General features: G+C 39.2%; 1 protein-coding gene and 1 long non-coding RNA gene across 3 annotated transcripts; one reads left to right on the forward strand and one right to left on the reverse strand.

Moving 5' to 3' along the window:
* Window positions 1-1,259: 1,259 nt before the first annotated feature.
* On the reverse strand, window positions 1,260-3,073 carry LOC125678205 (uncharacterized). The gene is made up of 3 exons (XR_007371442.2): window positions 2,831-3,073; window positions 2,035-2,149; window positions 1,260-1,671 (listed from the first exon to the last, which is right to left on the reverse strand). It is a non-coding gene; the product is annotated as an uncharacterized LOC125678205 (long non-coding RNA).
* Window positions 1,314-6,655, forward strand: LOC125678185 (PDZ and LIM domain protein Zasp-like). 2 transcript variants are annotated; one of them, XM_048916436.2, is made up of 6 exons: window positions 1,633-1,773; window positions 1,914-1,993; window positions 2,082-2,670; window positions 3,178-3,329; window positions 3,918-4,042; window positions 6,278-6,655. In XM_048916436.2, the coding sequence occupies exons 3-6, from the start codon at window positions 2,602-2,604 to the stop codon at window positions 6,376-6,378; spliced, it is 447 nt and encodes a 148-aa protein (XP_048772393.1). In that variant the 5' UTR covers window positions 1,633-1,773; window positions 1,914-1,993; window positions 2,082-2,601; the 3' UTR covers window positions 6,379-6,655. The 2 variants fall into 2 exon arrangements, with proteins under 2 accessions (XP_048772386.1, XP_048772393.1); XM_048916429.2 differs by lacking the exons at window positions 1,914-1,993; window positions 2,082-2,670 and having other exon boundaries at window positions 1,314-1,657.
* Window positions 6,656-12,734: the final 6,079 nt, after the last annotated feature.

The following is a 12,734-nucleotide window of genomic DNA, read 5'->3' on the forward strand; positions in this document are numbered from 1 at the left end:
TGTAAATTAACTTTACACATTTTCGACTTCTTTTCAAGAATCACACACCAATTTCAACCACGCATACTTGCCATAAAGTACACTTCGGTAAAGGGAGTCAAAAGTCAACATGAAATGGTCACACCCTTTTCGATGGGGGGGGGGGGGTCATTAAGGAAATAGTGAAAATATGGTGGCATATCAATCTAATTGAAATTCGGTCCTTTGATCCGCTACACAAAAGCGACATACATGTACGTGAGCGGATCAAAGGATCTAATTTTAATTAGATTGGGTGGCACTTTAAAGAATCTTCTTTTCAAGAATTACTGGACCAGAAAAGACAAGACTTCCTTAAGGATCTGAGATTCAGAATTGTTCGAATCATGGCCCCGGGGGTAGATCTGTGGGTATGTACAATAGGGATCGAAGTTTTACATGGGATATATAGGAGAAATATTTCAAAATCTTCTTTTTAAGAACAGCAGGGTCATGATTAGTCATATTGACTTTTAATACAAGTATCCTAAGGTAGTGCAGATTCAAGTTTGTACAAATCATGCATGACCGGGGGCGGGGGGCAATGCAGGATCAACGTGTGTGTGTGAATTGTGAAAATCTTCTCAAGACTAGCAGGGTCATGATTTAGCCATGTGAATGTGCAACCATTAAATTCTCAGTGCTGATTTCAGTTAATTCAAATCATAGCCCCTGGGGGGTAGGGTGGGATGACAATAACACAATTAATACAGGACAACATATTAGGAAATTTTATATAAACATCTTCTCAATGATTTTCTCATCATAACTACGCGAGCATCTTCAGGTACTACCACAGGGGCTAAGCCCATTTTGGGCCCGAACTCTGTGATACCATAAATATATTTATGGTATCACAGAGTTCAGGCCCAAAACGGGCTTAGCCCCTGTGGGTACTACAGACCATATTTCTATTCTGACACTACCACTACCCCCTCCCCCCTTCCCTTAGGATTTTGCGGAAGACATCATTGTGAAGTCAACTTCTTCACCGACTGACCCCCTTCCACATTTGTAAAATGATGTTACGTGTCTATTTGATAGATGATTGGGTCATATGTTGTTTCAATCTGATTAAAATCAACTCCTCGATCCGCTCCTTTATTTATTGTAAAATAACCAGCTCTTGGGGAATGATTTCGTTCAAACTGATATACAGAGGATATGACGACAGGCCTTAATTGATATTGAGCAAAAATAAATTGATGGAAAAAAACTTGAAACATGAAATTAACGCTTAATATATTGAGTGCTATGCACATTTTCATGCCTCATTTATTTCCAATATTTCAAACATCATTTTCATTCCATGAATAACTATAATTTGTAAACATAAATCGCATTAGTTAATCTTTCCATTCGCATGTGTTGCCGGCGGGGAGTAAGGTATTTACGCTACAGAGACAGACACTAATTTTCTGTTACAACAACTTAAGTTGCCATAGAAACTTTCCGTAGGCACAAATAACTTTCAATAGGGGGAAAAGAAAGTTATAGTGGATATTGCCAAGAAATCGTAAACAAGATGTCGGGTGACCAGATTGTTCCTATAGGTCTGCGGAGATTTGATACAAGCCAGCCATGGGGATTTAAACTTCAGGGAGGATCAGATGTGGGATGTCCTATTCATGTCGCGGAGGTAAGACATCTCACCTGTAAATAAAATCGACATTGTGGTGATGTTAGCGTACCTGAAAAGATGTCCATATCGTGACTCATGTCTGATCATTTCTGACAAATTCACCGGAAGGACATGTACGTAAACGTTGTAATATCTATATACACACATATATATGTAAGTATATGCTTGTATCAAAGACTCTGAAAAGAACCAAGATTAATTTCTTCTTTTTTTTTAAAAGAAAGATTCATGATTTGTTTCCATTTAACTTTAGAGTTGTATTCAGCCCGATTCGTAAGTAGAATTGCTAAAAAACAACAACCAACCAAACAATAGGCTAGACCTAAATGATAGGTACGTACATTGATCCATATTTCATATTGTTTACAACTCACGCTGAAGATCAAATTTCAAGCCTTATACGTCAAGCATTTCTTTTCAGTTGGAGTTGTCCTTCTTTTCATGTATCGCTGAAAATCATAACGGCGGATCCAGTGGGGGTCAGAGATTCTGGAAATATACCCAACTAAATTAAAACTATGAAAATAGTACTTTATAGCATTGAAATTTAACGTGAACCGTGCCCGTCTTACAAACATTCTGAGACTATTGATGGGACGTGGCGAGAGAGAGAGAGAGAGAGAGAGAGAGAGATTTACTCTCGAGGGACAATATGTCAGAAATAATAACGCAATATACGATTTCAATTCATACGCCTCGGGCTTTTCACAGGATTATGAAGCATGTGTAGCTAAGAACCCTGTTGTGTTATTTATTAGAGGAGACACATATATAACTTCAGTGAGATTCGGATCGGCTGTTATAGATATCAAGACTAAGAACGTAGGACCATTGTAGTCGAGCAGATTGTTATCGGCATTGGAGATGAAGAATCTTATATTTCACAAGCACTGAAATTCCATGGGAGCGATTTTGGAATACATGTATATGAAATTTGATGCATGCAGTACATGCAGCAGGAAGGATGTTTAATTTCTTTCTCTGTGCACAACACTGTCGAAATCGTTCAGGTATCGAATCATGCAACATACGACACTGCATGTTTGCGTTGACTCGACAGTTGTACATGTATGTGGATATTTATTTTAAAGTCATGTATTCAATTTATCAATTCTGATGATAATAATAGAGAGAAAAATAGCCGATTGCATAAAAAAAAAAACAACTTACGTGTGTTAATTAACTGAGGCCTTCTCAACATCGATCTTCACAGGAACTATACATACATGTACTGTCTGTATCCAATGAAGCGGCCACGTGTCTCTCCTTATCTTTAAAGGGGAATCTATCATACAGCGCACATTGCTTATTTATTTTTAGCAAATACGCATGTTTTCTCGTCAAATTTGTGAAATTTATTTTCCCAGACATTGAAAACTTTTGTCCTATCGTTTTATCGTCTTTTAAAAGAACAAGGATCCCTTCCTGAACCCCTCTTAAATTTCAAGATTCCAGAGTTTTAAAAAGAATGAATTCGCTCATCGCAAAAATATTCATGTGAATCTTATAAAATTCAGGTTCAGCCCAAAAGCTTATCAGGGAAGAGTGGATTACAGAACGGCGATTTGATTCTGAGGATCGGTGATTTTGACATGCAGAACGCTACCCACGAACAAGCCAGAAACGAGATGATCCGCTCTGGTAACGATGTGGACTTGGTTGTACAAAGGTTTGTTTGGGGAAAATTAAGAGATTTTTTTAATACATGTATACAGTAATGAGGCTACTGAGTGCATCTGGGTAAGAACGAATAGTGATTCACATCAGATATATTTTGGTATAATCTTAAAGTTTGTAAATACATGTATCTCAAAATCTGCATTAAACTAATTAAGTAAGATGTCTTGTTCTATTCTTAAAAATGTATTGGCAATAAAACACAACTAGAAACTCGGTGGTTCTTTGAATAATTCACTCACTTGGATCAGTATAAATTTTGTAGGGTAAAATGTGAATCGGTCGACAATGGTTATCGTGGGGTTACAACTTCACATGTTACCCTACAAAACGTAATTATTTTGTTGTTGTTGGTATACTGAATGTTTTTCAGTATATATTCTAAACGGTAAACCACATGCGCAAACATTAGATGCGCAGTTAACAATTTTTATCTGTTACCCATCGTTATTCATTGTCAATCGGGTAACAGTAGTTTTAAACATCTGTCTCTAAATCAATCAAATTCGTCTAATTTACATGAAAGTATAACACTGTATCATGTGCATGATGGAACACCATTTGCTCGTTTACGATTCAGGGGAGGAGTAGCTGCTAAATCCGCTCCTGAACCACAGCTCGAGGACGACAGGGAAAAATTCCAAGAGGTGACCCCCAAAACATACCAAGTTCTACAGAAAGAACTCCCTCAGGCACAGGCTACAGGCAAGTTTGTATTGAAAAAGTAGTATGGGCACATTCACTGTTGAATCAATCTGATTAAAATCACCTCCTCGATCCGCTCCTCTTCTTTTTTTAAAAATGTTGCTACTCGTGTGAAATAATCTTATAAGGGACATAAACTATAACCAATCAATTGGTCAATTATGATGTTCACTACGAAAGTGCAAGCGAATTCATGCACATCTTTTATGCAGAGAATGAATAATTTTAAGGATAATTCAAGTTGCAGAATTTACACTCTCATGACATTTGTTTTTTAACTTTGACGCCACCACCCTCGCTCAAAGAACATATTTTGATAGATATTTAAATGTGTACATGTAGTTCACTTCCTTTATTTTGCAACGGTCCTTTTGTTTTTCGAAGAAATAACTAGTTAATTCCATTTACACAAAGAGTACTATTAGAGGCACACGAATAAAATTTCCAACTTTCCCCTCTTCCATATTAAATACTGAAGTCAACTTCTGAATACCATAGACTTGGTCAGTTAATTATATAGTAAGTGTAAAGTAAAAAAAAAAAAAAACGAAAATTTATCTCGTGCGAACAACATAATAAGTCGTGCGAACGAGATATTATGTCGTGCGAACGAAATAATATCTCATGCGAACGAGATAATAAGTAGTTCGAACGAGATAATATCTCGTTCGAACGACATGAAATTTTCCAACATACGAAGGAAAAAGATATTTGCATGTCCTAAATATACATATAGCACCTACTGCAAAACATGGGTAAATATTCAATTCAAAACACAATTATAGAAAGTTGAATGTTGCTATAGCTGTTGAATGAATTAGAACCCTCTTTATTATCATTCAAGTTTGAGTTTTCATGATCACACAGTGGAATTTCATATTAAAGAAATATATAGTCCTGATTGGTATTTAAAAATGACTACACAAAATAAAAGTTTAAAAAAAAAATAAGGAAAAAAATCAATATATGCACCCAGGGGTGCATAGCCGAGTTGCATGGGATACATTGTAAAGTCAGGAATGATGTGGCATATTTATAATTGTGAAAAACTAATTTCAGTTTTAAACTTTTCGAGTTACTGTCCGAAACCATATTTGTCTGAAGTTTTCAATCTATTTTCAGTCACTGTGACCTTGATCTTTTTTCTCCAAAATCAATAGGGGCCTTGCTTTGCTGGTATCCAACAATATATCCAAGTTTCATTTGATTCAAATTAAAAATTTTCGAGTTATCCTCCGGAAACCAAATTTTTTTTTTGAATTTTAAATCTATTTTCGGTCACTTTGACCTTTGTTCTCCAAAATCAATAGGGGTCTTCCTTACCTGGTTCATAACAATATTTTTAAGTATCATTTGATTCGGATTTAAACTTTCTGAGTTATCATCCGGAAACCAAATATTTCTGAAATTTTCATTCTATATTCGGTCACTGTGACCTTGACATTTTCTCTCCAAAATCAATAGGGGTCTTCCTTACCTGGTACCCAACAATATATCAAAGTTTCATTGGATTCGGATTTAAACTTTCTGAGTTATCATCCGGAAACCAAATTTTTCTGAAATTTTCATTCTATATTCGGTCACTGTGACCTTGACCTTTGTTCTCCAAAATCAATAGGGGTCTTCCTTACCTGATACCCAACAATATACCAAAGTTTCATTGGGTTCGGATTTAAACTTTCTGAGTTATCATCCAGAAACCAAATTTTTCTGAAATTTTCATTCTATTTTCGGTCACTGTGACCTTGATCATTTTTCTCCAAAATCAATAGGGGTCTTCCTTACCTGGTACCCAACAATATATCAAAGTTTCATTGGATTAGATTGTAAACTTTTCGAGTTATCATCCGGAAACCAATTGTTGACGTCCGCCCACCCACCCACTCACATCACCAAACCAATAGCCGAGTTCAACTTCGTTGCAACTCGGCTAATTATGTCGTGTGAACGAAAAAATAAGTCGTGCGAACGAGATATTATGTCGTGCGATCGAGATAATAAGTCGTGCAGACGAGATATTATCTCGTGCGAACGAGATAATAAGTCGTGCTAACGAGGTATTATCTCGTGCGAACGAGATAAGTCGTTCGAACAAGATAATATCTCGTGCGAACGAGATAATAAGTCGTTCGAACGAGATAATAGTTTCCAACATAAGAAGGAAAAAAATATTTGCATATCCTAAATATACCACCTTATAAATATACTCCATGCAATGTAAATGTATTGTTACAGGAGCACGCCCTGCGTCTATATTTGACAGACGGAAACAGGAGAGGACAGCCTATACGAAAACCGACAAGTCAGGCTACACGAAAGCTTACGGACAACAGTAAATAGAGCACGTGTCCTGTGCACGTGACTTCTACACTGTGCAGTTTACCTCGTATAGATGTGTCCTAACTTTCTTTAATATGTGCTTCTGTTGATAGACATATTCTGATAAAATCTTTAAAACTCACTTGTTAACTAACAAAGCGATTTTAAAAGTTTGTTTCGAAGATTTTAGATGAGTAATTTTAATTTACATGTATAACTTCTATTTTTATAACGAAATTTCAGCTTGCTTCTGTACTTCTGTGTATTTCTGTATAATAAACTTATAAAAATGTAGTTTTCTTCTTTAATCAGTTTTGTTTGATCTTTTTTTTTTAAGAATTAAGAAAGTCGCTGGTAAAAGAAAACTTAAATTCACACACCTGCAATATGGCTTTGGGATAGAAGACAAAAACAGAGAGTGCATGCCTCCCTCAAATATCTTCAAAATTCTAAAGAGGAAAACTCCTCCCATTATACTGTTGTGTTCCATTACTTCAGGACAATGTGTCTTTTCATTTGATAAGGATCATAGATATTTTTCTGTTTAAAAAAATAATAACTGCATAACTGGCAATATTGTGTCCAAGTGAAATCAAAAACGTCTTCAACAACTTGCACGTGCATTTCATGCCATGGGAAATGCGTTTCTCATCACGGTTTATGCTTTTGCTACCATTGCACGATTTTCACTCAGGCATCGGTGTCTTGATTCTTTCTAAAATTTCAAACTCACTTGAGTGTGTACACTACGTTTATCAACACAATGCCCCCTCAACGTGTAAGGCGTCGCCTGACGACAGAACAACTGGACAGATGTATTGGAATGCTTGACGCTGGCTATTCATAACGTGACGTTGCAAATGTACTAAACGTCAGCCAGAGCGTTGTAAACAGGGCCTGGAACCGACAGCAAACTTTTGGTACAAAAGCACACCGACATGGGGGTGGTCGTCAGAGATCGACAACCCAACGCCAAGACCATTTTGTGGCTCTTCAGGCACGACGCCATCCCTTCTGGGCAGCAACCAGCCTACGAAACGACCTCCTGAACGCCTCGGGGGTGAATGTGTCCACTCAGACGATACGGAATCGGCTTCACAATGCAGGTCTCAACTCGAGAAGGGCATGTGTTCGTGTTCGAGTCCCTCTGACTTTTCGACACCGGCGGGAGCGATTGGACTGGGCTGAAGATTATGTCACTTGGACACAGAACGATTGGGTTCAAGTTCTGTTCACCGATGAGTCCAGGTATTGTTTGAACTTTACAGACAGGAGGCACCGAGTGTGGCGACGACAACGTGAACGTTTCCATGATGCCAACATCAGTGAACATGACAGTTATGGTGATGGTTCCATCATGGTCTGGGGTGGAATCAGCAGGGATGGAAGAACAGATCTTCATGTCCTGGAGAGAGGAACAATGACGGGAGTGCGGTACCGGGATGAGATCCTCGATGTTTACGTCAGACCCTACGCTCGTGCTGTTGGCCCTGAGTTCATCCTGATGGATGATAACGCCCGTCCTCATCGCACCAGGTGGTGGAGCAGTACCTTCAACAGGAGACAACTGTCCGTATGGACTGACCAGTGCGCTCGCCGGACTTGAACCCGATTGAGCATGGAAGGAACATGCTGCAGGTTGCCCTTTCACGCCGTAGAGCACAACCCACGACTTTGGCAGAGCTCCGAAACGCCCTCGTGGAAGAGTGGAACGACCTTCCCATTGGAGACATCTGGGTGCTTATTGACAGCATGACTCGACGTTGTCAAGCCGTCATTGATGCAAGGGGAGGCCATACCCGGTATATTGACACGTCATCGACTAAGTGTAATGATGGACTATCCCCAAAAACTGCAATTCTTTCTTTGGTTTGCTGTTAACTTTTTGTAATGAAATACCTTTTGGTGTTGTTATCAGATTTGAAGCATTCCGTATTGATAAAAGTTCATGCCGTTCATGAATTTTCATTCATAACCTGAGTAAACACGTTTCCGAGTCAAATTTATGTCTTTTGTTATGTTAGTGGTAAATTACACACATATAACCTAGTGATCCTTATCAAATTTTGAGTAGTATATAATAACACACGCCACATTTAACAAAATTAAATCCCGTGGAGATCCAGGTTAGAATAGGTCCTCAGTACCCCCTCCGGGGTCCCCGGGTTAGAATAGGTCCTCAGTACCCCCTTGCTTGTCGTAAAAGGCGAATGAATGGGGTGCATGGTCCTTCAGATGAGACTGCAAAAACCGAGGTCCCGCGTGTCACAGCAGGTGTGGCACGATAAAGATTCCTCCCTGTTCAATGGCCGCAAGAGCCAAGTATAGGCCTAAATTTTACAACCCTTCACCGGCAGTGGTGACGTCTCCGTATGAGTGAAATATTCTCGAGAGGGACGTTAAACAATATTCAATCAATCATTTTAAAAACACTAGCTGCTGTAGATTGACACGCTTATAAACAATGGGTGAAGGTAAATAAAGACCATTTAATGAAGCACGCACATCATGTACAAAGTATTGAAGAACTCGCATCATACAAATTAGCCACTATAGACAACATGCACAATGTAACGAAGCACAGAACGCACAACAAGCAACAAGACATTGATGAAGAACTCGCGCCATGAATCAAGGAGAACACACAAAGTCCTGAAGAACAAAAACCATGTAACGGACCACTAAAAACGTGCGCCATGTAATGAAGTATTGGAGAATGCACACCATTTAATAAAGCACTGAAGGATACACATCAAGCAACAAGATATTAACGTGTATCATGAAAATAAATAGTGAACACTACACACCAATCAATGAGGTGCTGAAGAATACATACCAGCAATGAGATACTGAAAAATACACACTAAAACAGAAAATGCACACCATGTTATGTTCAAAGCACCGAAGAATGCACAACATGTAACAAAGCACTGAATCATGAATATCACACATGTACCAAAGCACCATGTAACACGGCACTGAATCATGAACACCACGCCTGTACCAAAACATCATGTAACATACACGGCACAGAATCATGAATATCCCACATGTACCAAAGCACCATGTAACACACTGAATCATGAACATCACATATGTACCAAAGCACCATGTAACACGGCACTCAATCATGAACACCACACATGTACCAAAGCACCATGTAACACGGCACTCAATCATGAACACCACACATGTACCAAAGCACCATGTAACATGGCACTCAATCATGAACACCACACATGTACCAAAGCACCATGTAACACGGTACTGAATCATGAACATCACACATGTACCAAAGCATCATGTAACACGGCACTGAATCGTGAACATCACACATATACCAAAGCACCATGTTCCACGGCACTGAACCATGAACATCACATATGTACCAAAGCACCATGTAACACGGCACTGAATCATGAACACCACACATGTACCAAAGCACCATGTAACACGGCACTGAACCATGAACATCACACATGTACAAAAGCATCATGTAACACGGCACTGAACCATGAACATCACACATATACCAAAGCAATAAGAATTGCATACCAAGCAACCAACAATACAATACAATACTACGACTTTGATATATAGCGCCCTAATCAATTAAAAATCTCTATTACAGCGCTTTACACCAAAAAAAACCCCCACACACACAACAATGTCCTACATAAAAAATGATGGTACATGCATATGATTGTAATACATTGAGAGTCTTTAAAACAGTTTCCAGAATTGTCTTTTAGCTAGATATTAAAAGCAATATTAAAAAATTAGTCTTTAGGTGTCGCCGAAAAATGTCCGGAGATTTGGCTTGGCGTAATTCCGAGTGGTAAGGCGTTGCACAATTTTGGCGCGGAGTAGTCAAAACGCGTTTCCGTGAGTCTGTGTTCTTATTTGAGGAACATTTAGAAGCATCCCATTTCCCGAACATAAATCTCCTAGAGGGCAATACGGGGTAATAATCTCACTAAGGTAGGTTGGTCCGGTTTTGTGGACTGCTTTGCACATGTGTACAAGCACTTTGTATCGGTAGTGAACCGGGAGCCAGTGCAGGATATACAGTCCAGGTGTAATGTGATCATGTTTTTTAATACGAGTTATTACCCTTGCTGCTGTATTCCATACACATTGGAGTTCATCTGTGGTCCTGTTTGGTAAAGCCAAGTAGTAATGCATTGGCATAGTCAAGTCTTGATATCACCAGAACATGCATTAGTGTTTTGCAGGTTGTCTTGTCAATAATTTGTCTAATCCTTCCAATATTCCTTATTTGGTAGCAACAGGACCTTGCCATGTTAGTCACATGTTGATCCATACTGAGGGATTGACCAAAGTAAGCTCCCAAGTTCTTAACTACTGGAACTGATTTTATGACACATCCATCGAAAGTAAGGCTGATGTCAGACAGACCACGATCTCTGTTTCTGGGTGCAAAAATGATAAGTTCAGTTTTGTCATGATTAAATTTCAACATGTTTGATGACATCCATTTGCTGATATCAGACAAACAAGCTTCAAGTCTCAATACTACTGATTTCTTTTGTCAGTCATCAAAGTGTTGAATCGGTGATATGTTTGTAAAAACATTTCGCGGTGAATGGTAAGTTTTGATCTGCGACACTGTCTCTCCGCCCTCCGATGCTCTCTCTTGGAAACGCGTAATTCATCAGTATACCAAGGACTGTTTCTTTTTCTTACGGTATGGTACTTTACCACTTAAAGTGTATTTTCGTACCGTGTGGTGCAAGGACGTCTTATGGAATTAATATAAATATTTACAAGTGCATTTAAAAGTTTAAAATCCAAGTTGTCTGTGGTCGGATACTGATGGACTGGATCTGGCACTTGAAGCTGTCTAAAGATGTTGCATTGACAGCCTCAGATGATAAAGAGTTTCAAATCCTAATCCCATCTGGAAAAAATGATTTCTGGTAAACTGTAGTCCTGGTATACGGCACAAGGAAGGTGATGTTGTTCCCTCTTGGAGAAATGGTTGGTATCAGGAGTGTAGATGGAATGTCAATCAGCTGATATACAATCCGGTACATCAAAATACTCCTGGTCTGGGCTCTGCGCTCCTGTAGTAAGGGCCAGTTGAGTTGCTGTATCATATTGAAGACACTGCTGGTTGTCCTAAAATCATTCATTACCATTCTGTCAGCTCTCCTCTGTACCATCTCAATCTTGTTGATATTTTCTGTCGTATGCGGGTTCCAGATAACACCTGCATATTCCGGCAAGGGACGGACTAATGTCATATAGTATAGGGTTTTGGTCTCACGTGGGCATTTGATGGATGTTACGCCGAAGAAAAGCTGATGTTGGGTTTGCTTTCTTGGTGATTTGATTGATGTGCCGAGTCCATTTCAAACTCTTGTGGATATTAACCCCATGGTACTTGGCAGAATCAACCACTTCAAGGGTGTGTCCATGGATGTTGTAGGGGTATTCTACATACTTCCTTTTGTTGGTGACTTGAGTACTTGACATTTCTTGGGGTGGAACTCCATCAACCAATTACCATCCCATTGCTGTAGAGCTTCTAGGTCTTCTTGAAGCTTAATGGCATCCTCCTCCTTTCTGATATTCCTGTAAAGGGCACAGTCATCTGCAAATAATCTTGCTGTAGATCCCTGAGACACAATCTGGTATGTTTGGACGAAGGATAATTTCCTTGGTGATCAAAGGTGCGTGCTTGTCAATGGTTCCACGAATATCCGAGTCATATGCATCAGCTTGATTGCCTGCTGTACCATCCATATCGCGTAGTGACGTTCGCAAGTCGCAATTCAGATCACTCAAAACAACTAGAGAATGCACACAATAACGAAGCAATAGAAACCACAATCCATGCAACTAAACGCTGTAGAATGTACACCATGTAGTGAAGTACCGAGGAACCTACACCATGTAGTAAATCACTCAAAAACACACACGTCATATTTCAAAGCATTGAAGAGCACATAGCATTCAACGAGAACTGAATAATACACATTATGCAATAAAATACTGAAGAATGCACACCAAGCAATGAGATACTGACGATTGATTAATTGATGTTTTCCGCCACGCCCAACAATTTTTCAGTTATCTGGTAGCGCCCAGTTTTTATTGATGGAAGAGAGAACCCAGATACAACGTACCTGGGAAGATACCACCGACCTTCCGAAAGTAAACTGGGAAACTTTCTCACTTACCAGTGCAAGCGGGTTTCAAACCCGCGCCAACAGAGGTGAAAGGTCGTGTGATTTTGAGCGCGATGCTCTAACCACTCGGCCACAGAGACCCCGAGATACTGACAAATACACACCAAAACAATCAAGCACTGAAGAAAACAGGCTAAGCATAGAGCCACTAAAGAACA

This window comes from Ostrea edulis, chromosome 1, assembly GCF_947568905.1.
Source record: "Ostrea edulis chromosome 1, xbOstEdul1.1, whole genome shotgun sequence".
Classification (NCBI taxonomy): domain Eukaryota; kingdom Metazoa; phylum Mollusca; class Bivalvia; order Ostreida; family Ostreidae; genus Ostrea; species Ostrea edulis.

Coding starts and splice junctions, on each gene's coding strand:
- LOC125678185 (XM_048916429.2), top strand. CDS start 1,544: ATGTCGGGTGACCAGATTGTTCCTATAGGTCTGCGGAGATTTGATACA. Junction 3,330..3,917: donor GTGGACTTGGTTGTACAAAG/GTTTGTTTGGGG, acceptor TTTACGATTCAG/GGGAGGAGTAGCTGCTAAAT. Junction 4,043..6,277: donor CCCTCAGGCACAGGCTACAG/GCAAGTTTGTAT, acceptor GTATTGTTACAG/GAGCACGCCCTGCGTCTATA.